This window comes from Neopelma chrysocephalum, unplaced genomic scaffold (genome assembly GCF_003984885.1).
Source record: "Neopelma chrysocephalum unplaced genomic scaffold, ASM398488v2 Primary Assembly neopelma1_172, whole genome shotgun sequence".
NCBI lineage: Eukaryota > Metazoa > Chordata > Aves > Passeriformes > Pipridae > Neopelma > Neopelma chrysocephalum.
The window spans coordinates 21,987-47,681 of NW_020897834.1; the positions used below are offsets into that span (position 1 = coordinate 21,987).

Sequence of the window (25,695 nt, forward strand, 5' to 3'; positions counted from 1 at the left end):
GAGGAAGGTGAAGGGACACGAGGAAGGTGAAGGGACACGAGGAAGGTGAAGGAACGTGTGGCTGTTCAGAGACAGAGGCAATTTCCCCCCCTCCTTCCAGCAGCATCCTGCACCCTGGCAGCAAACATAAATCCTTTCTGCACGGGAAATGAATCCTGTTTCCAGGCTGGGCTCTGTTTCCAGCCCGTGGCTGGATCCTGACGGGTCCCAGTGCTCTGTCCTTGCACCAGCAGCAATTCCCAGCAAGGACCCCCCGGCCTGTGCTCGGTCCCTCAGCCCCAGTGGGGTGGGTGGGGGACAAACGGGGGTTGGGGACACCCAGGGCATCCCAGGCCTGGTGGGAATGACAACTTGATGGACATCAGGACATCCCAGGCCTGATGGAAATGACAATTTGATTTGTGTCTGTTGGTGAGACCACCTGATGCTGTGGCAGCACCGAGTCCCTCCGAGGGTGCTGAGGGGGTGGCTGTGCTCTTGTCACCCCCCTCTGCCATGTGACAGCCCCAAGGGTGCCCCCAATGCTCCTGGGCAATGGGGCCCAAGTCCCACCAAGCCACGGATTTGCCCCCAGGCAGCTCCAGGGCTCCCTCCCAGCTCCTCCATGTGTGGTCACGGCCCTCCAGGATTTTCCTGGGCCTCTGGCTTCCCCCAGAGGTGGGAGGGAGGTGATTTAACACCATTGGCAGTGGCTGCAAAAGTGTGGAACGAGCTGCAGGATCCCAGAACCGGGGGAGAAAATGTGATGTTCTTGTCTCTTGGCTCCTGGTTTGAGGCAGCAGCGCTCTGAGTAACGCAGAGAGTGAGAAGAGCTGCTTGAAAAGAACAGAAACACGAGCTGGGATTCTTTTATAGCACCAGGGCTTTGGGAATTGGGACACATGGGGAAGAACAGCCTGGTCCCTCCGAGCTGGGGGTGAGGCTGTGAAAGCTGGTTCATCCACCGAGGATGATGAGCACGATGGACTCATCAGTGCTGCCCCTGTGTAATGAATTCCCTGGGCATTTTTAGTGTCTGAGCTGTTTTGTTGTCAAAAAAAATGGGACTTTGCTGTGCAAACAGCTCCTTGGAGAGGAGGAGTGTGGGTCTGAGTCTGAACCCCATCGCAGGGGTGAGCCCACCTCCAGCAGAAGACACTTTCAGGAGGAGCCCCTCAAAACCCACGTGAGTCCCTCTCTGGACAGGGTGGATGGGGCTTGGAGCACCCTGGGCTAGTGGAAGCTGTCCCTGGGCTGGTGGAAGGTGTCCCTGGGCTGGTGGAAGCTGTCCCTGCCCATGGCAGGAGGTGGAATGAGATGGTCCTTAAGGTCCTTTCCCACCCAACCCCTCCCATGATTCTGTGCCAGGAGGGGTTTCTCCCCCAGCATCGTGGTGGGATCTCACTGTGCTGGGCCAGGAGCCTCAGCTCGTGTGCCCTGGCCATGCTGGGCCACCCCCCAGGGGATTTGGCCACCTCCAAGGCTCTCACACCTCAGCCCTGCCCCTGCCCCAGCAATTGGGTGGGAGCTGATTGCCCAGCCCTGGCTCAGCAGTGGATCCTGGGGGTCTGACACCGGGGGATTGGAGGAGTCAGGGCAAGGCAGAGCACGAAGGAGAAGGGATGAGAGGCAGCTCTGGCAATCTCCAGAGCAAAGCCAGGGCTGGGCTGGATAAAAGCAGCATTTTTTTCAATTACTGGCTGTATTGTGCCTGGGTGTTTTTCTATGCATTGCATATTTTTTCCTCATTATGCAAAAGAACCTCTTTGAAACGAGGACTCTGCAAGTCAGCCCTTGGAATTTAGGAGGGAGGGGGAAGACAGGAGGATGAAGAAAGATAGTAAGCTCTAGAAACCATTTTAAAATGCCAAATGTGACAAATGTGGCTCTCTGAGAGATGGAAATGAGGCAGCAGACACAAAGTGCTGGGGCGACCTGGCTCCCAGAGCCTCTGGGGCTCAGACTCCACCCCAGAGAATGTGGAGGCTTGGAAAAATCTGGCTGTGTTGGGAGGGAAATGCCAGCTCAGGAAGGACCTGGTGCCACCCCTGCAGCACCAGGGCAGGTGCCCAGTGCCACCAGCACTGCTAAAGGGGAGACCTGCAGCCATGGGAGCCTGGACAGCACCGAGAGGCACCAAAAGGCAGGAGCAGAGCAGAGACCCCCTGGGAGAAGGAGATCGGGGGAGTCTCAAGAATCTGCTGCTGTTGTTGCATCTGCCTGTGACAGGACATCAAGATCTGCTCCCTGGAGAGCAGGGAGGCAGGAGCCTGCAGATAGGATCTGCACTGAGAGGCACTAACCCAGCCTAAGGCAGGGCTGAGGTGGGTCTTTATCTCTCCAAGGCAGGAGAACTCTTCAGAAAAAAAAAGGAAAGATATCCTCAATTACAGCTGGAACACGAGATTGGTATCAGCTGCCCTTTAATTTCTTGTTTTCTGCCCTTCTCCTGGCTAACCTGACTCCTGATCCTGCAGTCAACAGCTCAGCCCCTGGGTTTCACAGGCTACAGCTCGTTATTGGACCAGGATCCTCACGGCACAATTTGTCGCTGCAAAGGGAACATTTCCCTCCCTGCACTCAACCCACTTCAAAGACTAAGCACAAAAAAACTGGCTGGGAAGCTCCCAAACCCAGGGAGGTTGTTTTTTTTTCCTCCACCCCAGTGTCTGAAGGAGAATTAGGAGAGCTGATGAGATCTCCTGTTCCCAAACCTCAGAGGACACAGTAACCCCAAACAACCAGTCCAGCATCTTCTGTCCAATGCAAATTCCCCTGATTAAAAGATCAATCCCAAACACAAAAAGCAGCTGGAGTCATTGGATTTTTTTTTCTTTTTTTTTTGCTAACGAGGTGCCTGTTTGCAGCAGCTTCAATTAGTGAAAATCATTTCAGAAGTGCCAGTTTGGGGCAGGGATGGATTCCAAACACAACTTCCCACAAAGCTTGAGGAAAAACTGTGTTATTGCCCCCTGCCCAGACCACAAACAAGGGAGAGGGGAGGATCAGGGCACGCCCGTGCCGAGCCATTAGGTAATTTCTGTGGGGATGGATCTGTGCAGTGAGTCCATGTCTCAGCCAGTCAGGTGAAATGCCAGGTTGGGAGTGAAGGCTCCAGTTCACACCACAATCAGATGTTCCCTCACCTCAGTGAATCAATCCCTCACCAGCAAAACAAATAAAAAGTGCAGATGCAGAACCGACCTGGAGTTTATTTACACTCTGTTTTTCTCGTTTAGATTAAAAGATTATTTAATCCCCAGGGGGAAAACTGCCTGACCCTGCTGGCTGGGAGGAAGCAGCTCAGTGTTTCCATCCCACGGGATGGGGGAGAGATCCAAGGCCCAGGCCCAGGCATGGCAGGGAAATGCCCGAGGGACACCCTGGAACCTTCCTGGATCCCCTGCCCTAATTCCAGACCAGGGACAACGGGCACACACGATGCCCAGGCAGCCAGGCTGGCACAGGCCACGGGGACGAGGGATGCATGGAATCCATGGAGATGCTCCAAGAGCTGGAGCCCCTCTGCTCTGGAGCCAGGCTGGGAGAGCTGGGAATGTTCTCCTGGAGAAGAGAAGGCTCCAGGGAGACCTGAGAGGCCCTTGCAGGGCCTGAAGGGGCTCCAGAAGAGCTGGAGAGGGACTGGGGACAAGGGATGGAGGGACAGGACACAGGGAATGGCTTCCCAGTGCCAGAGGGCAGGGAAAGATGGGATATTGGGAAGGAATTCCTGACTGGGAGGGGCTGGATGGAATTCCCAGAGAAGCCGTGGCTGCCCCATCCCTGGAAGTGTCCAAGGCCAGGTTGGATAAACTCAGAGCAACCTGGGCTAGTGGGAGGTGTCACTGCCCAGGGCAGGGGCTGGAATGGGATGAGCTTTAAGATCCCTTCCCAAACCCTTCTGGTATTCCATGTTCTCCTGGAGAAAAGGGGCCTCAGTGTTTCTCAGCCCAGGAGACTCTGCCCGTGGCAGGGCTGGGACTGGATGGGATTTAAGGTCCCTTCCCACCCAAACCATTCCATGGTTCCATGTCTTCTGTCATCAGAGCACTTGGAGCTCCCTTGGAGCAAACGAGCCCGTAAAGCCCTGGTGTCCCAGCAGTGCTGAACTGTCCCAGTAGTGCTCTGCCACGTCCCTCTGGCCCCAGGCCCAGCCCTGGGCTCTCCCAGGCCCAACCACTCCGTGCTCAGGTGAAAACAGACCCTCTGGCACTGGGGAAAGTGAGGCTTCCACCTCCTCCTGTCACAGGGTTTAACTCACTGGGTGTTTGTTACCAGCACAGGAGAGAAAGAGGAATAATTTAATCCCCCAAACTGTGCTAATTCTGGCCGTGCCTGAGGCAGCATTTTCAGCACTGGCCTCTTGGTGTTTTTTGGAGGGGTTGCAGCATCATCCCCTCTGTGAACAGATGGGGACAGGGGGCTGTGATGTGCCAGGAGGGATCAAGCTGAATGAGAAAGCGTCCCTGGTGCCAGGAGCTGCCACTTGCCTTTGGAGGAGGCCAAAATAATCCTGCCTGTCTCTGGATGCAGGGAGAGAAACAGCCTGGAGAATCAGGGAATCAGAGAATCACAGAATCAGGGAATCAGAGAACCAGCCGGGTTGGGAAAGACCTCTGAGATCATCCAGTCCAACCCTTGATCCAACCCCGCCGTGGTTCCCAGCCCATGGCACTGATGCCACATCCAGTCTCACCTTCAACACCTCCAGGGACAGAGAATCCACCCCCTCCCTGGGCAGCCCATTCCAGTGGTTGAGCACTCTCTCTGCAAAGAATTTCTTCCCAATATCCAACCTAAATCTCCCCTGGCACAGCTCAAGGCCCTCTTGTCCTACTGCTGCTTCCTGGGAGCAGAGACCAACCCCCACCTGGCTCCCCCCTCCTGTCAGGGAGTTGCAGAGAGTCAGGAGGTCTCCCCTGAGCCTCCTCTTCTCCAGGCTGAGCCCCCCCAGCTCCCTCAGCCTCTCCTCACGGGAATTGTGCTCCAGTCCCTTCCCCAGCCTCGCTGCCCTTCCCTGGACCTGCTCCAGCCCCTCCATGTCCTTCCTGAGCTGAGGGCCCAGAGCTGGACACAGCACTCCAGGGGTGGCCTCACCAGTGCTGAATCCAGGGCAGGAATCACTTCCCTGCTCCTGCTGCCACACTGTTCCTGAGCCAGGCCAGGATCCATCAGCCCTCTTGGCCACCTGGGCACACTCTGCCTCCTGTTCAGCTTCCTGTCCATCCCAAATCCCAGCTCCCTTCCTGCCTGGCTGCTCTCCAGCCACTCTGTCCCCAGCCCAGGGGGCTGCAGGGGGTTGTTGTGGCCAAAGGGCAGGACCCACTTGGCCTGGTTGAACCTCATCCCCTTGGAATCAGCCCATGGATCCAGCCTGTCCAGGTCCCTCTGCAGAGCCCTCCTGCCTTCCAGCACAGCAACACCCCCCCAGCTTGGGGTCAGCTGCACATTTGTTAATGATACACTCGGTCCCCTCATCCAGATCATCAATAAAGACATTAAACAGGACTGGGCCCAGCACTGATCCCTGGGGACACCCCTGGTGACCAGATCCCAACAGGATGCAGCTCCATCCCCACCACTCTCTGGGCCCAGCCGTCCAGCCAGTTCCTGACCCAGCACAGAGTGTCCCTGTCCAAGCCTTTTCCAGGAGTGTGCCCTGGGAGACGGTGTCCAAGGTTTTGCTGAAGTCCAGACAGACACATCCACACCTTCCCCTCGCCCACCAGGCGGGTCACCTGATCATAAAAGGAGATCAGGTTGGTCAGACAGGACCTGCCCCTCCTAAACCCGTGCTGGCTGGGTCTGATCCTTGTCCATCCTGCAGGTGCTGTGGGACTGCACTGAGGATGATCTGCTCCAGAACCTTGACAGGCACTGAGCTCAGGCTGATGGGCCTGGAGTTTCCCGGGTCCTCCTTCCAGCCCTTTTTGTGGATCAGTGTGACATTCACCAACTTCCAATCACCTGGGACCTCCCCAGTGAGCCAGGGCTGTTGGGAGATGACGAAGAGAGGCTTGGAGAGCTCCTCCACCAGCTCCTCATCACCCCAGGGTGGATCCCATCTGCTTCCATAGACTTGTGAGGATCCAAGTGGCTCAGTAGGTCACTAACTGTTCCCTCCTGAATTACAGGGGGGCTGTTCACCATCTTATCCCTGTCTACCAGCCCCAGAAGCCAGCTGTGCTCAGGACAACCTGTCCTACTGTGGAAAACTGAGGTAAAGAAGGTGTTAAACCCCTCAGCCTTTCCCTCATCTTTGATAACTGTGATAACTGCCACGGTGCTGCTGTCCCAGCTGTCTGTGCCCTGTGTGGTGCAAAGGTGTCACTGTCACCCAGGCAGGGGGTGGCACAGGCGCTGTCACCTCCCTGGCTCTGTCCCTGTGCTCCTGCTGGTACCCAGGGCTCAGTGCCCACGGGCACCACGGTGGCCTCGGGGCAGCACAGAGGGAGGATGGAGAGGAGGACCAGGGAAAGGGGCTGGGGAAGGAGCCCCCCATCCTCCCCCAGCTCCTTTCTGTGATCAGAGACTTTGGTTCTCAACAGAAACCCACCCAAACCACCCTGGACCTGCTCCATGGGGTTCCCTGCTCAGTGCTGGGGGGAAGGGAAGGATGGGGGAAAGGGTGGGAAAGGCAGTGAGAGATGGGGTGAGGCTGTACAGGGGAGGTCCCACAGTGCAGTGAGGGGCAAACCCAGATCCTGCAAAGCTCCCCAGGACTGTTCCAGGCCTGATCCTGATCCTGCTCTGCCCGACATCACCAACCACGGCCCTTCCTCCCCTGCTTGCCCCCTCCTCCAGCTGGCCCTCAGCCCACAGGACTCTCTGGGAAGGAGGATCTCACCCCTTTGGGGTCCTTTCATCCTGCCTTGCTGGTGGCACCGCCAGGGATGCCTCCTCAGCCCCAGCCCTGCCCATCCAGGTGGGAGTGGTGGCTCTGGGGGGATCCCGGGCTGGGCTGGGCAGGGCTGGGCTGGCACTGCCAGGGGTGCCCAGCTCATTGCTATTCCCAGGACACCCCTCTGGCTGTGGGGACGTTTTGTGGCTGCCCTGGAGAGTATCAATGGCTCTTTCTTGCCTCTGGGCCTCCCACACCAGAGCCTCACCGGCAGCTGCCAGAGCAGCCTCTCCCTGCCAGGACCCTGCCAGAACCTGCCAGGACCCTGCCAGCCTCTGGCACATCTGCCTTCCCATTCCACGGTCCTGAAAGCTCAGGTCACCTTGGATGAGGTGTGCCTCGGCAGGTCTGGCTCCCTGGGGTTCCCCCTCCCAGCCCAGAGCAGCCCCCAGGCCGGGCTCTCCCGAGTCCCTCCCTGCTGCTTTGGCAGGATCACTGGGAAAAGCCAGGAATTCATGCCCAGGATAAACCAGTGCTGTTCATCCCAGCTCAGCTGTGCTGGCTGGCACTGCCCCAGGCTCTGGGATGATGCTGTTGTCCCCAAGGGGACGAGTCTCCCAAGCTGTCCCTGTCCCCGTCCCTCCCAGGAGTCTCTCCCCCCCTGGTCTCCCCACTCCCTGTCCCGCTGCCTGCAGGGACCACAACTCCCCTGATCTGCGTCTGGGCTCCCCTCACAGCCCCGTGGGCAGGACCTGCAGGGTTTTTCCCTGTCCTTCTCCCAGACAGAGTTTTCCTTCCAGCCCGTCGGTTCCTCCCGCTCTGCAGTGACTCTGGTGTGTGTCACACACTAACTCAGCTCCCAGCTTGGTTCACCCTGGTGCCTCCCACACATTTGCCTCCTTTCCCCCCCCCTTCTCTGTGCTGCCGTGACCTTTCTATCCCCCCCTGCTGCCCCAGAGCACAGACCTGCCCGTGCCCCTGGGATGAGCCATCCCTCCCCACTGGCAACCTGATTCCATCGGGATGCAGATCCCTGATCCTTTTGCCCAGGTCACCCAGCAGGTCACCCAGCCAGGGGCTGCTGTGTCCCCTCAGGGCTCGTCCCCATGGCCAACAGTCCCTCCTGTTGGGGACCAGCTGCTCTGGGATGTCCCACGCAGGAGACCTGGGGGGGTCTGGCCTCACTGGCTGCAAACTGGGGGTCCCTCCAGGGCAGAGTCTGGGCTCGGTCCCTGCTGCCTCCCACCCGAGTTTGGGGCCAATCTCTCTTTGTGGTCAGAGGAGCCAAGGGGGCAGTTTGAAGACACACTTAAACTTCTCCTGACTCCATGAATGGGCTCCAAACCCTCCCTGTGATGGACCCTGGGGGGCAACAGGAGCTGAGGGTGGCCCAGGGGTTGGTGGCCACGTGGCAAATGTCCCACCAGAGCCAGACAGACACCATGGGCTGGGCAGGGACAGGGAGAGCAGCCCGGGGCTCCAGAGCCAGTCACCGGGGAGGGCTCTGTGTCCAGAGAGGTACCCCTAGAATGGTGTCTGAGCCTCCCTTAAACCCCAGTCCAGACCCCCAGAGCAATGTCTGAGCCCCTCTGCACCCCTAGAACGGTGTCTGAGCCCCTCTGCACCCCCAGCCAGCACCCCCTGAGTCCCTTATTTCTGCTCCCTGCCCTGCTCTGGCTCCCTGCCCTGCTCCGGAGCAGAGGTGGGGCCGTCTCTGCCCAGGCCGGGTGACGGTGACACCTCCCCTTGATGGAGTCACATCTCGGGGGTGGGGAAAGCCCCCCATCAAAGGGCTCCCAAGCCCCGGGGCTGCTGCAGCCCCGCGCTGGGGCACAGACACGGTGAGCTGGTCCTGACTCAGCACACGCCCTGCCCGCGGGGCCGGGCTGGGCACCGGCACCGCTGAGTCAGCAGCTTCTGCTCTGGCAGGGCCTCCCTGTGTCGGGTGTTCCCTTGGCTTGGGAGCAGGAGCTGCACAGAGCCCTTGGAGAGCCCTGGACACCCACTGAGAGCTGCACCATCACCCCCTCACTGACCCAGAGCTGCACCACTACCCCCTTCACTGACCCAGCACCCCGAGGAACAGCCCAGTCACCCCAGGAAAGGGGAAACCATCTCCCCAGTGCTCAGCTGGAAGAGTGACAGCCTGGCTGGGTGTCCCCAGGTGGGTTTGGGGCTCAGTGGCACATCCTCTTGGGCTGGAGGTGCCACCACCCCTGAGCTTTGGTGGCTGTGGAGCCTTTCTGGGCTCCATCCACCATCTCCACCTGGTCTGGGGGTTGCTCCCTGCAGGATGAGCTCATGGGCAGCCACGGAATCCCTGAATCCTGGAATGGGTTGGGTGGGAGGGATCTTAAAGCTCACCCAGTCCCACCTTTCCATGGGCAGGGACACCTCCCACCATCCCAGGCAGCTCCAACCTGGCCTTGGACACTTCCAGGGATGGGGCAGCCACAGCTTCTCTGGGAATTCCATCCCAGCCCCTCCCCACCCTTCCAGGGAGGAATTCCTTCCCACTATCTATCCTAAATTTCCCCTCCTTCAGTTTGAACCCATCACTCCTCGTCCCATCACTGCACCTCCTGGCACTTTCAGGACACACTTTAAGCTCATTCCAACACAAACCCACTCTGGGAAGGGTGTAAAGAGAAATCATTCAGTTCCACTGAGTTCCTCCTGCTGGGATCCCCCTGGCTGGGCTCAGGGGGATCATGGGATCGGGGGGGGCTGGGCTGCCCCGGCACAGTCCTGACCTGGGTCCAGCTGGTCACTGCCCGGTTTTTCCCAGGTTTTCCCAGCACATCTCAGCTTCCACCCTTTCCCCGTGCCCTGAGCTCCGTCCCTGCCCAGCAGGGTCACCCTGAGCCAGCCCTGGGGCTGCTCTGTGCCTCACTGTCCCTGTCCCCAGACGTGCCTCTGCCCTCGCTGGGAACGTGCCTTCAAATTCACCGGGGCCTCATGGCCAAGGGGCGACGCTTTACCCGGAAAACCGGGAGAAATGGGGAAAAATCCCGAAGAAAACACTCCCAGAGCAGGGGTTTGGGGTGCAGCAGGAGAAGGGCAGCAAGAAGGAGCTGGTTTTCAACCCTGGCCCCGCAGTGCAGCCCCGGCAGATGCCGAGCTGTGCCGGGGGACAGATGTGGCCTCGCAGGAACGGGGTCAGGGCAGATTACCCGGCACGGGAGCCACGTCTTGCCCAGCTGAGATCCACAGGGACTGGGATGAGATGGGATAGCGCCGCTCAGGGAGCTCATCCGGGTTCTCTCGGGGCCATTTACCTCCCCTTGCCCTTTTAATCCTGAAAATTCGGGAATAACTCCAAATCCCAGCGAGTCCAGAGCATCCCCGCGCGGGATTCGTGGCTCTTCCCTTCTCTCCTGAGGGTCGGAGCGTCCCCCCCTCATTCCCTTGCTGCACCCCAAGGTGACACCCCCAAATCCCAGTGTTTTCCACGACATCCCAGGAGCCGGGAATGCTGCTGACAGCCCAGGTCTCTCCCCTGCGGCGTCTGGAGCTGCTTGGAGTGACCTGATTTTGTGTCTGTGGCGCCGCTGCAGCAGCTGCGAGCGCTCCCGCCGAGCCTAATCCAGACATTCCCTCGCCCAGGGAAGAGCCCTCGCGGCTTTGATCCCTGACTTAGCCGGCTCTTGGCTGCAAATTACCCCGCGGATCAGAGAGCCGGGCTGCAAACCAGCTCACCTGGGTATTTACCGGGTATTTACCGGGATCTCAGACCGATACAACGTGCTGGCAAATCCCTCCCGAGGCTCGGAGTGTTTGGGGGATACTGGAATTTAATTCCCGGTGCTGGAGCAGCACATCCTGTCCGTGCACCCGGCTCTGGTGGGAGCGGGGCTGGGTGGGAAGCGCCGGCTCTGCTGCAGCACCCACACGCTGAGCTGGGAACTGCGCTGGGAACTGCGGCTGGGAAAGCGCCTGGAGCCTCCAGAAACCTCCCTGGACTGTGATTCCTGCCTTGTAATCCCCAGCCTGGGTTTGGATCTGCCCATTCCCTGCGATGAAGGTCTGCACAGATCACTCTGCCCGGCTAAAAATACACCTGGAGGAGGGCGGCGAGGGAAGGAACAGAAGAGGCTGCAGAGACCTGCCAGTCTCCCAAATTACCACAGGACAGGGAAAATGGGAGTGTTTTCCCTGGAAATGCAGTGCAATTGCACAGGGAAGGGCCTGCAAGGACGGGTGGCATCTTTGCATTGACTGATGGAGGCTGGAGGAGAACAGATGAGCTCCCGGGCGTGAGAGCCGCCCGCAGCTCCTCCGGCTCTGAGTCACCTGGACACGCTGCAAATGCCTCCAGATTCTAAAATAGGCCTTGGAAGAGCCTGGTTTGTTTTGTTCCCTGGCCTGGCTGGGCAGGATCTCTCAGCACTGCCCTCACTGATCCTCTGCCAGGGTGGCAGGAGACACCTCCAGCCCCGTGGGGACACGTGACACCCACCCCCTGCGTGTCCTTCGCTGGGTTTCATCCCCTTGCTCCGGGTTGAAACCCCCGTGAGGGCCTGAAAAATTGCTTTGGTGGTTTGATATTCCCACTTCCATGGGGATTGTCCCCAGGGAGCAGCTCCCACAGGCACCGGGGCCACCCCAGCCCAGCCTGGTGGGACCGTCCCCATCTCCCTCTCCTGGGGTCACCCTGGGCCAGCCCTGGGGCTGCTCCGTGTCCCAGCTCCCCTGCCTGAGGTGCAGACGTGTTCCTGCCCTTGCTGGGGATGTGCCTTCACATTTACTGGGGATTCATCTCCAAGGGTTGGTGCTGCACCCTGAAAACCAGGAGAAAAGGGGGAAAAAGCCCCAATGAAAATATCCCTCAGAGCCCAAGTGCCTGGGGAGGTTTCCTGGCACTTCAGTGGATAAGTGGGAAGATGGAAGGATGTCCCACGGGCCTTTAGGTGTTTTGGTGCCTGGGAATTCAGGCCAAAGCAGGGTCTCACCCCAATGCCCTCCTCATCCCCCTCCCGTGGCTGGGGGGTGCCTGCTGAGACCCCCCATGAACTCCTGCTGGAGGAATCATGGAATTCCAGGATGGTTTGGGTGGGAAGGGACCTTCAAACTCATCTTCTTCCACCTCCTGCCATAGGCAGGGACACCTCCCACTATCCCAGGTTGCTCCAAGCCCTGTCCAGCCTGGCTTGGGACACTCCCAGGATGGGGCAGCCACAGCTTCTCTGGGGCACCTGACAGGGGGCAAAACCCCCTCAGAGCGTGTCCTGCTCCACAGCCCCAGGCCGAGGGGGAAGAGCCTTCCCAGGCCTGCTGTGACCCAGCCCCAGCTGGCCCCATGCCCAGGGCCCTTGGCAGGGCTGGGGACAAGGGGAAAGAGCATCTGCAATCCCGGCAGCAGCCTGGAAACAGGGAGTCCAGCGGGGAAGAGCTTCCCCCTTCCACTGCCACGTCCATCCAGGAGCTCCCTGCGTGTCCCCCCTCCTGCCCTGCAGGCACTGCAGCCCGGGGTGCTCCTTCCCTGAGCTCTGTCACCTCCCAGCACTCGGGACAGGGCACTCCCTGGGAATGCCAGCGCTGGGAATGCCAGCCTGCCTTGCCCTGGGCCCTCCCTCTGCTGCCCCCCAGCTTCCTGCCCCCCTGTTTCCCAGGGATTTCCAGCCCATTCTGGTCTGATTTCCGTGGCTCTGCAGCCTCAGGTGAGGATTCCAACCCCTCAGTAACAGGAAATGCAGCTCAGCCCGGGGGGAAAGATCCCTGGGATGGCACAGGGAGGGAAGGGAAGGGCTGGGGGGGGGAAACCCCAAAGCTGGGGCTTGGGCACAGAGGGTGGGGGGCCCTGCTGTGGGGTGAGAGACCCCAGAAATGAGGCAAAACAGCAAATTTCTGCAGGTTTTCTCCTCCTGGCACACATTTCAAAGGGTTTGAGGTGAGGAACCCAAAGGATACCCCGAGACAGGCCCGAGGGATGTACCCCCCATCCAGCATCCCCCACATCCAGCATCCCCACCAAGGGGCTCTTTGGGGCATCCCAAGGACACCAACTCCCTCTGCCCTGGCCCAAAACACACCTCGGAGCACAGATGGAGCCCCAGGGCAGCACAGGGTGGGGGCAAAGGAGCTCAACATCCCCCCTAAACATCCCCCGGCACCGTCTCCTCCAGCATCCTGCCCGTTCCTGCCTGCAGGGGATGCTCGGGGGGCAGTTCCTGCCTGCAGGGGATGGTGAGGGGCAGTTCCTGCCTGCAGGGGCTGTTCAGGGTCCGGTTCCTGCCGGACCCCTCCCCCCCGCCGGCTCCTTCCCCTCCCTTTGAACTCGTTTCATCTCCCCCAGACGCGGCTGCGAGAGGGAAGTTTGGGCTGGGGGGACCCCGCTGGGCCCGGCTGGGCCGGGGGGAGACAGGACGGGGGTCCTGCCCTGTCGCCGGCGCGGGGGAAGGATGTGAGAGGGGGGTGGGAGCTCTTCTACCGGCGCGGAGGCAGCAGAGCTATTTTGGGTGGTTTCCAGCTGTTCGGGGCAGTTCCTGTGGGGTGGGGAGTGGGGTCCCCTCTGCTCAGCCCAGACAAGGCTCCTGCATCCCCCCATAGCCAAGGAAAGCCCCCTGGGGGGAGGCAGCGTTATCCAGACCCCGGGAGCCGGGAGGGGGGATATCCACAGGCTGGGGCTGAGGGATTTGGGTCTGTCGGGATATCCTGGTCCCCCGACCTCGCTGGGGGTGTGCTGGGTGGGGCAGGAGGAGCAGGAGGAAGGAGGTGCCACCTCGGAGCCGAGCAAAAAAGAAACCCCCCCTCAAAGATGGGATTTTTGTCTCCACCTGAGTAAATCTGCCTCCCCCTTGCACAAGCGGCCGATGCTCCTCTGGGCTGCTGTGCCCACGGAGGATCCCGAGGCAGAGCCCTGGATGCTGCTTTGGCATCTCCCACTGCCACCCTGGGACACACCCAGGGCTCAGGGCACCGTTTGCTGCCAGGGAACCCCCACAAACAAAACCCCCACCCCGGGGCCACAGAGCTCCCGGTGTCCCCCCAGGGCTCAGCTCCAGCACTGGGGGTTCTGGGGGGTTGCTGGAAGCAGGATCAGACCCGCAGGTTGTCCCCCAAGGGCTGGGATGTCCGTGGGGAGCCTGGAGCCAGAGCCAGGCTTGGATGCCCCGTGTTCCCCCATCCCTGCCAGGCTGCACTTCCAGCCTGATTGAACGGAGAGCCTGGAAAAGCCCGGGGGTGACTTTGCTTCTCCTCCCCAGCCAAGGGCACTGTTGGCTTCTCCCCCCAGCTGGGGATGGGACGGGGACATGGAGACCCTCACCAGCCCTCCAGGACACCCAAAATGTCTATGGGGACTCATGGGGGGACCCTGGAGTGGGGATGGCATTTGGGAGGTGCTCGGCACATGGACGGAGCAGGGATTCCTGGAGCCTCTCTCCTGCTGCTCCCAGGCCCTGTCAGCTGCCTCTGGGAAATTCCCTGTTGGAAATAGCTTCCTGCTGCCAGAGGGCAGGAATGGATGGAATATTGGGAAGGAATTCTTCCCTGGGAGAGTGGGGAGGGGCTGGGATGGAATTCCCAGAGAAGCTGTGACTGCCCCATCCCTGGAAGTGTCCAAGGCAGGGCTGGATAAACTTGGAGCAACCTGAGATAGGGGAAGGTGTCTCTGCCCATGGAACTGGATGAGCTTTAAGATCCCTTCCCACCCAAACCATCCCGGGATTCTGTGAGACTCATTTTCCTCTCTCTGTGAGCAGAAAGCAGCTCCGGAAATGTGAGGGATCCCCCGGAATCACATCCCACAGGACCCCTCGGCCATGTATGGATCACGCTGGCAAACATCCACCTCGTGCCAGGCTTATCTGAGGAATTTCCCTGGCATGGGAACAGGCTCCAGAGTGCTCACTGTCCCTGCAGAGTGCTCACTGTCCCTGCAGAGTGCAAACTGTCCCTGCTCCATGGCCGGGCTGCCCCAGGGATGAACCTGAGGCTGAGAATCCCCCCCTCATCCAGTCTCACCTTGTAGCATCCTGCAACAGGGCAGGAGAAACTTGGGGCGTTTCAGACTCGGGGAATGTTCTTTGTGGTGTTCCCTCTCTTATTTGCTGTAAATAGGGCACAACATTCCCTAAAATCCCTGCATTTCCGACTGCTGGGAATTCATCCAGTCACAGAATCACTGAGGTTGGAAAAGACCTCCAAGATACTCGAGTGCAACCATTAAGTTGATGAGGCTGCAAAGCTTTTTCAATATTAAAGTAGGCTATGAAAAGACAGAGGAAAATCTCCTGCTGCCAAGTGCTCAGGCACATAATGGGATGATAAAATTCCAGGGGGATATTGTGGGAGAAAAACCCATTTAAACTGCACCCAGCGTGGGGGGCTCTGAGTTAATGTTGCTCCTGGGATCAGGACAGGAATCTCCCCAGAAAAGGCCCAGGGAGCAGCAAAGGAGGAAAATGGGCTGGGACTGGGAGGAAAGTGGGCTGGGACTGGGAGGAAAATGGGCTGGGACTGGGAGGAAAATGGGCTGGGACTGGGAGGAAAATGCCAGGCAGTGCTGCTGGAAGTCTGCAGAACTCCCACATCCCACGCAGGGAATGAGAGAGCCCAAAAAAGCCCCGGGAGCAGCGACAGGGTGGGAATCACTCTGGTGACACTGACGGGCTGGGAGACAGGGATTTGTCAGGGTGGGAAAATCACAGCCAGGGAGGAAGTCGGGAACAGTCTGTGAGATCCTGTGTGGCAGGGAGGGGGTGGGCAGGAACTGTGGATTTATCCTGCGCCCCCCACCACCCCACCCCCTTGTCTTACACTCCTTCCCCGAGCAGCTCCACCGGCTGTGGGGGCAGGAAAACCCCAAAGCAGCACATCCTTGGCCTGATCCCATGGATCTGGGAACACCAAGCACTCCAGAGCTGCCATTTGGTCCCCACCCAGGTGTCCCTGTCTCCCCGGATGGGAAGGCCATTCCTGCCCCAGGAAGGGTCCTACAGCCCCTGGGCCCTGGGCAGCACCCACACAAGGGGTTTGGGTGCCTTTTGGGGGTGTTTGTGCTGATGAAGGGTCGTGGACCCCTCCAGCAAACTGTCCGGGCTGCCCCGGGGGTCGGTGGAGTGGCAGCAGGGGGTTGGGCTCGGCCGGGCTGGGCTGTTTTCCAGCAGTGCCGAGGTGTCCCTGCAGCCCAGGAATGTCCTTGAGCAGAGCGAGGGGGACCAGGGAGAGCAGCTGCTCCGGGAGGGGCTGAGCTGGGCTGCCCTGGAGCAGCGCCCAGGCCGGGGGTCACCTCCCCTTCCAGCCCCACTGGGACAGCACCAGCCCCGCTGGGACACCCCCGACTGCCTCCCCCAGCCCCAGGGGCTGCAGCACAGCCCCGACAGGGCACAAAGGGTTAAATGTCTCCTCCTGGAGCAGCAGAGCTCAGACACGGAGTGTCCCCCTCGTTCCCATCCCAAGGTCCTCGCTCTGGGCTGGGAACGGCAGCACAGGCAGGTGACGAGAGGGGGAAAACGGAAAAGAGTCCTTTGTGGGGTCTCTCCTGGGTGAGGCTGCCCCAGGAAACGTGCCAGGCTGGCACCTCTGGTCCCTCAGACCCCCAGAGCTGTGTCCCACATGTCCGTGAGCCAGCAGGTTGTCACCCCTGGGCTCCTGGGGTCCCCACGGCAAGGGAGAACCCGGGCTGGAAGCCAAACCCGTGTCCCCTTCCCACTCCCCGAGCACCACGCCGGGGCTGTCCCGAGTGTGGGGACACGCTTTGTCCTGGCCACGGGGATCCTGGGAGGGACTGTGATTCTGCCCGCACCCCCTGAACCCCCAAAACAAGCTGCTGGCGGCTGCAGGACCCCCCCAGCCCAGCCTGCCCCGGTCGCTGCCGCAGCCAGACGCGTCTGGGACGGCGGAGCGGAGGAAGACCTTTCTCCCAGTGCTTCGCCAAGAGTTTGAGGCACCCCCGCTCCCTGTTAACCCCCGCGCGGCCGGTCCCGGCGCGTCTCCCCACCTGACAGGGATCTTCACCCGCAGGTACCGATCCACGGCGATGGCCAGGAGCGCCAGGATGGAGCTCTCGGTGAGGATGAGGACGGGACACGCCACCATGAGGCAGCTGTAAAACTCCGTCTGGGGGCCGATGTTGATGATGATGGCCAGGGGGATGACCAGAGCCCCCACGGCCACGTCGGCCACCGCCAGCGACACGATGAAGCAGAAAGTGGCGTCTCGCAGCGCCTGGTTCATCTTCACAGCCCAGATGACCAGGATATTGCCCGGCACGGACACCAGGGCGATGAGCACTTCGATGGAGATGTAGGCAGCCTGGAAGGCTGAGATGGAGTGTGCCATGATGCTCCGGTGCCCCCCCGCTCCCGCCGGGGTCCCTCGGTCACCTGCAGACGCACGGGGAGGCTGTGAGGGACTGGCATCGCTGGGCGCGCTGCGAGCGGGATGGAGCCTGGGCGGGGGGGTGGGAAAAAACCCTCTCCCGTCTGTGCCGTCCCCTGGGGCTCCCACACCCCCCCGACGCTCATCCCGCAGTCACCTCTATGCCGCAGCCATCTCCGTCCCGCACCCACCTCCGTCCCGCACCCACCTCTGTCCCGCACCCACCTCTGTCCCGCACCCACCTCCGTCCCGCACCCACCTCTGTCCCGCACCCACCTCCGTCCCGCACCCACCTCCGTCCCGCAGCGCGACCGCTCCCGGCGCTGCGTGAGGAGCGGGACCCCCCGACCAGCCCAAGGAGAGCAGCAGAGCCCCCCCGCCGCTCGGGCCGCCCCGGGCCCGTCTGCCGGACCCCCCCAGAGCCAATGGATCCGCAGCGGGATCCCCGCTGCCCCTCCCGGCTGGTTCCCCCGCCGCCTCCCGCAGTCGCCCGAGCCCCGAGCCCCGGCCCGCCCGTGCTCGCCCCGACCCCTCTCACCTTGTCCTGCAAGCCCGGGGCTTGTTTCGGGGTGTCCTCACCCCAAAATAGGCAGCGCTGTCCCCCCGCGGGCTGGGGCGAGGCTCATGCCGGGGGGCGGTCGGGGCGATGCTGCGGGGACCGGGCCGGGGCTGCGCTCGGTGCCCGGTGCCCGGCACCGCTCGGCTCCCGCAGGCGCTGCCCGCTCCCCGCCGGAGCCCGAGCATCACATGGTGCCGCCTGCCAGCGTTTAAAGAGCGACTGACCCGATTCGGGGCTCGCCGGGACCGGCAGGAACCGGGGGACGGGGGACGGGGGTGGGTGGGCGGAGGCGGCGGCGGGACCGTGGGGAGCGGAGGGAGGCGGTGGCGGAGGGACCGGAGGGAGCGGCGGGGTCCGGCCCAGCCCCGAGGCTCCCGGCACGGCTCGGGCCCGGCTTTAGCACCAAAACCGGGTTGTGAGGCCGGGTGTGAGCGGAGGATCGGGGCGGGGAGGGGAGGGCGGAGGCAGAGCCTGAGCTCGGGGTGGGGGCGGCGAGGACCCGACCCATCCCCCCGGCCGGGGCAGCGCCGCTCGGGGCTCGGGACCCCAACTCAGACCCCAACTGCTCGCCGGGGCTCGGGCTGGCAACGTCTCACCTCCAGTCACTGCTGGGGTGGGCGGGGGGTGAGCCCCAAAGCCCCCTTTGCCCTCCTGGGGCACCCCCGGGTGCCGGGGGGCTGCACCCCGCGCTGGGGGGGGGAGGCAGCACCCCCCGTGCAGGGGCTGTGTCTGTGGGGAGGGTCTGTCCGGACAAGGTGTGTGGAGGGATGGTGACCCCAAACTGGTGCTGAGGCTGCACCGGGCGCTGTTTGAGGTCCTCAGAGAAGTTTTGGGGAAAACGGTCACCCCTAAAATCCCATCCCCTCGGCCCCCCCGGGTGGGGCAGCGCAGAGACGGTGGGTGCGGGAGCTCGACCTGACTGATGGAGCTGAACCAGCCCCGCCCTCCAGGGACCCCCAGGGGTGGCCCGGGCACCTGCGAGGCTCATCCTGCACAATTGTCCCCCCAGGAACGGGGCTGGTTTATCCGAGTGCTGCAGGGACCAGGACCAGCTACCACCTCAGTGTGGGGCAAAGGGACTCTCCCAACCCCCATCTGCACCTCTCCCCATCCTTTCTCCCCCCTCTGGTGAGGCTCCGGGCTGGAGTTGTCCCCTCCCGCCTTGGTGACAGATGTCCCAACACCTGGATCTGCTCCTTGGGGTTGACCCCCATCCTCTCCTCCACCAGCGCCTGCCCACCCCACTGCAGGGGTGGGAGCAGCGTGGAACCACCACAAATCAGGGCTGACTTCTCCATCGGCTGGTGGCCAGTGGGCTTCCCCCTCGCGTCCTTGGGCGAGTGCCCAGCCCTGGTCTGGGAGGTCCGAGCATCCCGGGGCCGTCTGGAGACGGTGGCTTTGTGCCACCTCCGGACACTGGGCTGTGCCAGGGACAGGGTGAGGGGAGCTTGGCCGGCTCTGAACGATCTGTTTGCTCTGCAGAGAGAAAAATAAACCCAGGCGCGCGGTCCCTGTAAACACCGAGCTATTTATGGGAGCGTTTGCATCCCGCAGCATCTCCTCACACCTCCCGCGCCGCGGGGAGGGAACCGATGCTCCCCCTTCGGCTGAGCCCCCAAATCCAGAGGCGAGGGGCGTGGGGATTGCTCAGAACGGGGTACTGAGGGTGGAAAGGGAGCCCTGAGACCCCTCGCCCCCCAGCCTTCCAGGGGGAGTGTCCTCGCAATCAGCGCCCGGCTGGGAGCGGAGCAGGAAAAGCGGCGGGTTCCTCACGGGAGTGCAATGCGGAAGCAAAGGCGGGCAGGGCCCGGCCTAATTGTATGCAAATCTCCAAAACAGAGATTAAAACCACTCCTTTTCCTTTGTGGATTTGCAGTTTGTTCTCCCCCACTGGACTCGTGCCCCTGTGCTCTTAATTCCAGCAGTGCCCCTAAAAAAAAACCCGGGTTGTGCCAAAAATGAGCTGCCGGGTGGGAGCCGGGCAGAGGGGGATCCCAGCTCTCCCATCATCCCAAGCAAAGTGTCCCAGGGCTTGGCAAAAGCCTGCAAAGGTTGAGAGTGACCAAATGTTGCAGGTGGTTGAGCAGAGCCTGCTCCTGGTGGACATGGCATTATCCACACATCCTCCGGAACACCAGGGATATGTCCAGGGAATGTCAGGAGTTCCTTAAAAACCCATGGAAAGAAGTTTTTCTGGTGAACACCAAGCACTGAGAGGATCTTTCAGGTTCTTAGAAGGAGAAAACGGGCCTGGGGGCTGCAGTGGTTCGTGGTGATCCCAAAGAAGTGTTGGATGGCCACAAGTACCCGCTGCCATTCCTGGTGCAGCGGGAGAGGTGGGATGAAGGAGGACAAAGAGGGAGCACAAGGAGGACGAAGAGGGGACACAGTGTGGCTTCCTGCACTGGCTCCTGTGAGATGGGCACCACAGGCCCTCTCACAGCCCATGGCCATGGCAAGAGGGGCCGATGTGTGCCCAGCCCATGGCCATGGCAGGAGGGGTCGGTGTGTGCCCAGCCCATGGCCGTGGCAGGAGGGGCCGGTGTGTGCCCAGCCCGGTGCCAGCGGATGATCCGCAGGGTTTGGCGTGTCGGGGCCGGCTGATCCCGCCCTGGCGCGACCAAACCCTGACTGAACCCCCAGGGCTCGGCAGCAGCCAAGAAATGCTGTTGCAGGGAGACAAGTCAGGGCGTGGGGAGCTCAGTTCTCGTTTCCACCCACCTTCCTTTGGCCTCTCCTTGGGCTCTGAGCTTCCCCCTCCTGCCTCAGGTCACCTCCAGCTCCGCGATGCCACCCCCAGGTGCTCAGGGCGAGGAGAAGTTGAGGATTTCTCCATCATGGGGACTATGCCACAGCTCTTCTGGTCATGGAAAGGGGCCTCTTAATTAGGAAAGTTAATTGGGAGCGTGGCTGTTGCCAGCAGCACAGGGCCATGCTTGGAGGGCTGACTGATTAATTAGGGCGAGTGACCCCCCGAAAGCCACGGTCTGGTGGCTCCACACAGGATGGCACAAGGCAAAAATAGAAGGGGCAAACAAAGGGAAAACCCCAGAGCTTTTCCAAGGAGGCCTCTGCTGCTCTGGGATGCTGTGGAGCGATGCCCATCCCAGCACCGGCCCTGGGGCCACCACTCTGTGTGTGCCAAGGTGACACAGAGCCCCGGGGGGACCTCACTTGGGGCTGCTCTGGGACTTGTGCCCAGTTCCTCTCCCATTTCCTGGGATGCACGGCCCTGGGAAGCCATTTGGGAGGTTTTTGTGAGGTGGTGCATCCCCACCCGGGCTCGGCAGCAGGTCCCCAACAGCAATGACACAGCAGAGCAAAAAACCCCGGGAGAGGATTTAAACCAGCAAATCCCAGAGGGTGGATGAGGGAAGGGCTGCTGCCCCATGGACTGACCCTTTCCACCAAGCACATCCCGGGGCAGGCTGGGGAGCAGGGTGGCAGCACTGGAGATCAGGGTGGCAGTGCTGGGGAGCAGGTTGGCAGTGATGGAGATCAGGTTGGCAGTGCTGGGGAGCAGGTTGGCAGTGATGGAAAGGGAAGGTTGGCAGCACTGGAGAGCAGGATGGCAGTGATGGAGATCAGGGTGGCAGTGCTGGAAAGGGAAGGTTGGCAGTGATGGAGAGCAGGGTGGCAGCGCTGCCCGTGGTGCCGAGGGAGAACCCGAGTTGCTGACGGTGCCCACAGTCACTCCAAGGACGTGGCCCGGTGCCCCCTGTCCCAGGGAGATGCCACATCCCAGACTCTGCAGGTTCCCAGGCGGTGCCCAAAGAGGTCCAACCCCCCTGGGTGCTGTGTCACTCGAACTGTCACTCGCATCCTTCCCTGTGCCCTGCCAGATGCCAGCCGGGCGCTGCCCTCCCGGCCAGCCCGAGCTCCTTGGCACAGCAGGATCCTTCCTAATGGGCTTTTGTGCTTCCCCGTCGGGGAGGAACCGCTGAGCCATCACCGCGCGGAGCAGCGAACACGCCCGAGCCCGATGCCAGCGCCCTGTGCCAGCGCCGTCCCTGGCACGGCACGGCGGTAGGGCAGAGGGCCGGCCCCAGCCCCGGGGCCCTTCCCCTCCTCGCTGCGGCGTTTTCCTCGCACACACCGGGGTTCTTTTAACCCCGAGGGACCCCCGGGAGTGTTCCCGAGCCGGGCCGGTGCCGGGAGCTGTTCCTGCCACCGCTCCGAGGGGCAGGAGGGGCTTCGACCCTTCCAGCCCTGCCAGGCGGTTCTGAGGCCGCTCAAAACCCAAAACCCTTCGCCCCCAGCCCTTAAACAGCCCCAGCGCTCTTTGGCCTCTCTTTTTTCAGCTTAAGTGGCCCCTGGAAGGGCAGGAAGGTGCTCCCAGCCCCTGCAGAGGGAGGAGGGAGGCGCCGGTGTGAGGGCTCTGGAACACCCGGCAGTGAGGAGGGATCCAGAGACTTCCCGGGAAACGGAAGGGAAGGGAAGGGAAGGGAAGGGAAGGGAAGGGAAGGGAAGGGAAGGGAAGGGAAGGATAAAAAAAGGGCAGTGAGAGAGGAAACTGTAAAAGGAAAATTGTGGATGTATGAGTTGGGGTTTGCTGCAAGGTGTGAATGTGGGAACTGCTTCCCCCGGTGGATCTCTGAGGTGATAAAATCATTTTCTGATTGATCTCTGGGGAAATATTTGGGAGGGGATGAAGAGCTGAGTGGGAAGAGCCCAGGGTGAGCCCCGGGTGGTGGCCTGGGGACACCGGCCCTGCCCTCCCTGTGCTCCACAGGGGTGGTGGGAGAAGAGGGTTTGGGGTGAGGGAGAAAAGGGGGGATGAAGGAGTGACAGTGGCAGAGGGAAGGGGCTGAGAAGGGGCTGGGTCGGTGCCCCCAGGGCAGGGATGGGGAGGTGCCACCTCACGAAGGGCACAAAGAGAACTCTCATCTGCTGCTCCCCAGGCCTGAGTTTCTCACTTTAGCAATATGTGCCATATTTCTATTTTTAAATCCTCTGCTTTTGGCTTCCAGCTGTCACTTACAGCTCTCGACTTCGCTAAGAGAGGCTTTTTTTCCCCACTCAGACACTCACAGGCTGTAACCACATCCCACCCTCCACGGGGAAAGCTCCTCTGCCACCTCCCTCCTGCAGCCCCCGACCCCCTGAGCTCTGCTGCTGCCCAAATTATTGCCTTCCAACCAACCTGAGCCGAATTTTTTTCATATTCAGAAATTAAATCGGGACAGAAATTCGCAGGACAGCTCCTCTGCATTGTAGAAAAAGCCGTTCCAACCCTTCCCACGTTCCTAAACCTCCAGATTCCTATTTGAAAACGTGGAACATTCCTTATCAGCAGAGGGGACCCGCCTCCCGGCCTGTTCCGCGGCTCCTCTTCCAGCTGGGATCCATCCCCCGTGGCCCCGGAGCAGCACAAACACCACTTGAAGCGTCTGAGCGTCGGCAAAAACAGCCGCGATCCCCCGGGAAGGGCCCCTCCGGGACGGGACAAGGGACAAGGGACACGGGACGCGGGACATGAGACATGGGACATTTCCACATTGCTCGGAGCAACGCCGGCGGTGACATTCCCACAGCTGGCTCCTTCCTCGGGGGACGAGGGGACACGAGTCCTCTGCCACGAGCTCGGAGCGTGGGCACGGGACCTCCTGCAGCCTTCCCACCCCCTGCTCCCGTGGGCTGGGGGGATCCGGGGGGCAGGACCCGGGTTGAGGCTCATCCCACCCCGGGTTGGGGCTCATCCAGCCCCGGTTCGGGGCTCCTCCAGCCCCTCAGGATGGATTTGTGCCCCCGGGGGTGACTCGGTGCAGCGATGCCACAGCGGTGCCCACCCGGCCCCGGGGCTCGGAGGGGATGGAGAATTGGGGACCCCCCGGTGGAGGTCGGGTGGCTGCGGGTGTTTTGGGGCGCTGAGAGCCCCCAGATGCTCTCCTGGCTCTGGGGTGAGCAGAGCGGGGGTGAGGGGGGACGGAGGCAGCGCTCTGATGGGAAAGGTTGGGAGAGGGATGGGCTGGGGAAGCACCGGGCTGAGGGGCAGAGACCCCAGACAGGGGTTGTGGGGGTCCCAGATTTCCTCTTCTCACCCCCAGGATCAGCCCTTTCCCATGGAAAAACCCTGGAAGAAGCAGGGACTGCCATCCCTGTCTCCTCCATCCGGGTGGACATGCAGGGATGGGGCAGGGAAGGAGCATCCCCGCCGTGTCCCCTTCCCTGGTGTTTTCCTGTGGGGATGAAGGAGGGTGAACCCACAGCTCACACTTCCCAAAACACCACGGGGGGGCAGGAGCTGGGATGTTGTACCTCCACTGATTCTCTTGGATTAAAAGGGAGTTGGGAACCAGGGAACTGGGAAAGAAAAATCCAGGAATATCCCAGCTGCACTCCAGGGTCCCCTCCAAGGGACCAGGGACCTGCCCAGCCTGGGGGGCAAATGGGGCTCCCAGTTTCACCTCCCTAAATAAAAGATCTTGGAAAATCAAAGACCAACATGAATTCCAGGGGTTCAGCTTCCCCCTCTCCCGGACATTTCACTCCTCAAAAGCTGTGAAATCCATGGGGCCAGAGGGACCAGGTGGGACACAGGCAAGAGCAGCCTGTGAGGGACAGAGGAGAAACAGAATAAATAGAAATATTCTTAACAATAATATATTTCTCCCGCAGAAGGAATAGGGAGGGGAACCCCTCGAATCACGCTCCTGTCCCTCTCAGTGGGGTGTAAAGCCGGGCTGAGCCCCAAAACAAATTCCAGGGCAAGGGTGGCTCTAAGAGCTGAGGCCAAAAATTCCTTCTCCGGGACAATTTCAACTCCAGATGAGCACGAAAAACGCAAAGGAAAGCGTTTCCGGGAAGTCCCCCCGCTTCCCCAGAGCCTCCCCTCCCCGGACTGGGATGTTTTGGCTCAGAAGATGAGCGAGAGAACCGGGACTGGGGCAGGAGCCGCAGGAAGCCAAGCCCCGGGAGCTATTTTGGGCCGTCGGGCAGGAAAAGCACCTGCTGGGGTCGTTACGCCGCGGGAAAAAACAAACCCCGGGATGTTCTCCCTTGGGGGGGATCGAAAATAAAGAGCTGGACTCATCCCCGCCGGAGAACTGGAGTCCGGGGGACACCCCGGGGGCTTCCAGGCGCTGCTCCCGCTCCCAGCTCCCCGGGAAGGGCTGGGGCCGCACCCCGGGTCCCGCGGAGGGAGCTGGGGGGGTTCCTTTTCCCCCCCCCAGAAAAAGAAAAGGGAGTTCGAAGGGGTCTGAGCTGATTTCTGGGCTCTGACTCGCGCCGTGCATCCCGAAACCCGGGCTCGGCCGTGGATAACCGGGCTGCTGCTGCCCTCTCCCGTCCAGCCGCGGAGGCGGAGGGTTTCTGCGTCCCTCCTGGATCACTCCCGCATCCCTCCTGATCCCTCCTATCTCTCTCCTGCCGTCCGTCTTGTGTTCTTCCTGCCACTTCTGCTGCCATCCCTTCCTGCATTCCTTCTGCATCCCTCCTGTCACCCCTCTTGCATCCCTCCTGTATCCCTCCTGCCTCCTGTATCCCTCCTGCTATCCTCCTATATCTCTCCTGCCATTCCTCCTGCCTCCCTCTTGCCTCCCTCCTGCATCCTGCCATCCCTCCTGTATCCCTCCTGTGTCTCTCTGCCGTCCCTCCTTCATCCCTCCTTCATCCCTCCTGTATTCCTCCTGTATCCCTCCTGTATGTCCCTGCCATCCCTCCTGCCATCCCTTCTGTATCCCTTCAGTATTCCTCCTGCCTCCCTCCTGTGTCCCTCTGCCATCCCTCTTTCATGCCTCCCGTGTCCCTCCCGTGTCCCTGTGCCATCCCTCCTGCCCAGGGCAGGACACCCCGACCCTCCCTGGTCCTGTGGGCCCCTGGGGTGACCCGGCCGAGGAAGGGAGGGTTCACCCTTGGTCACAACCTCATGGCTCCAAAAATTTGCCATTCCAGACTTTTTTCCTTGCAGGGAGCCAGGGATTGCATCTGCTCAGTGGCTGAGATGGGCTGGAAGGAGCTTGGGACCCCCCAAAACAGGCCGTGGGGAGAACCC

At 61.3% G+C, this 25,695-nt stretch overlaps 1 protein-coding gene across 2 annotated transcripts in view; it reads right to left on the reverse strand.

Annotated features, from left to right (window-relative positions):
• The window catches only part of ADORA1 (adenosine A1 receptor), a 25,453-nt gene extending 7,571 nt beyond the window's left edge, over positions 1–17,882 (reverse strand). The window contains exons 1-2 of one of the 2 annotated variants that reach the window (XM_027701899.1): positions 17,682–17,882; positions 16,764–17,148 (exon numbers count right to left, since the gene is read on the reverse strand). In XM_027701899.1, coding sequence (XP_027557700.1) covers positions 16,764–17,104 — 341 coding nt within the window. In that variant the 5' untranslated portion in view covers positions 17,105–17,148; positions 17,682–17,882. Of the gene's footprint in view, positions 1–16,763; positions 17,149–17,419; positions 17,480–17,681 lie in introns of those variants that run through there. The other variant, XM_027701900.1, reaches the window with a different exon arrangement.
• Between the last annotated feature and the right edge of the window lie 7,813 nt (positions 17,883–25,695).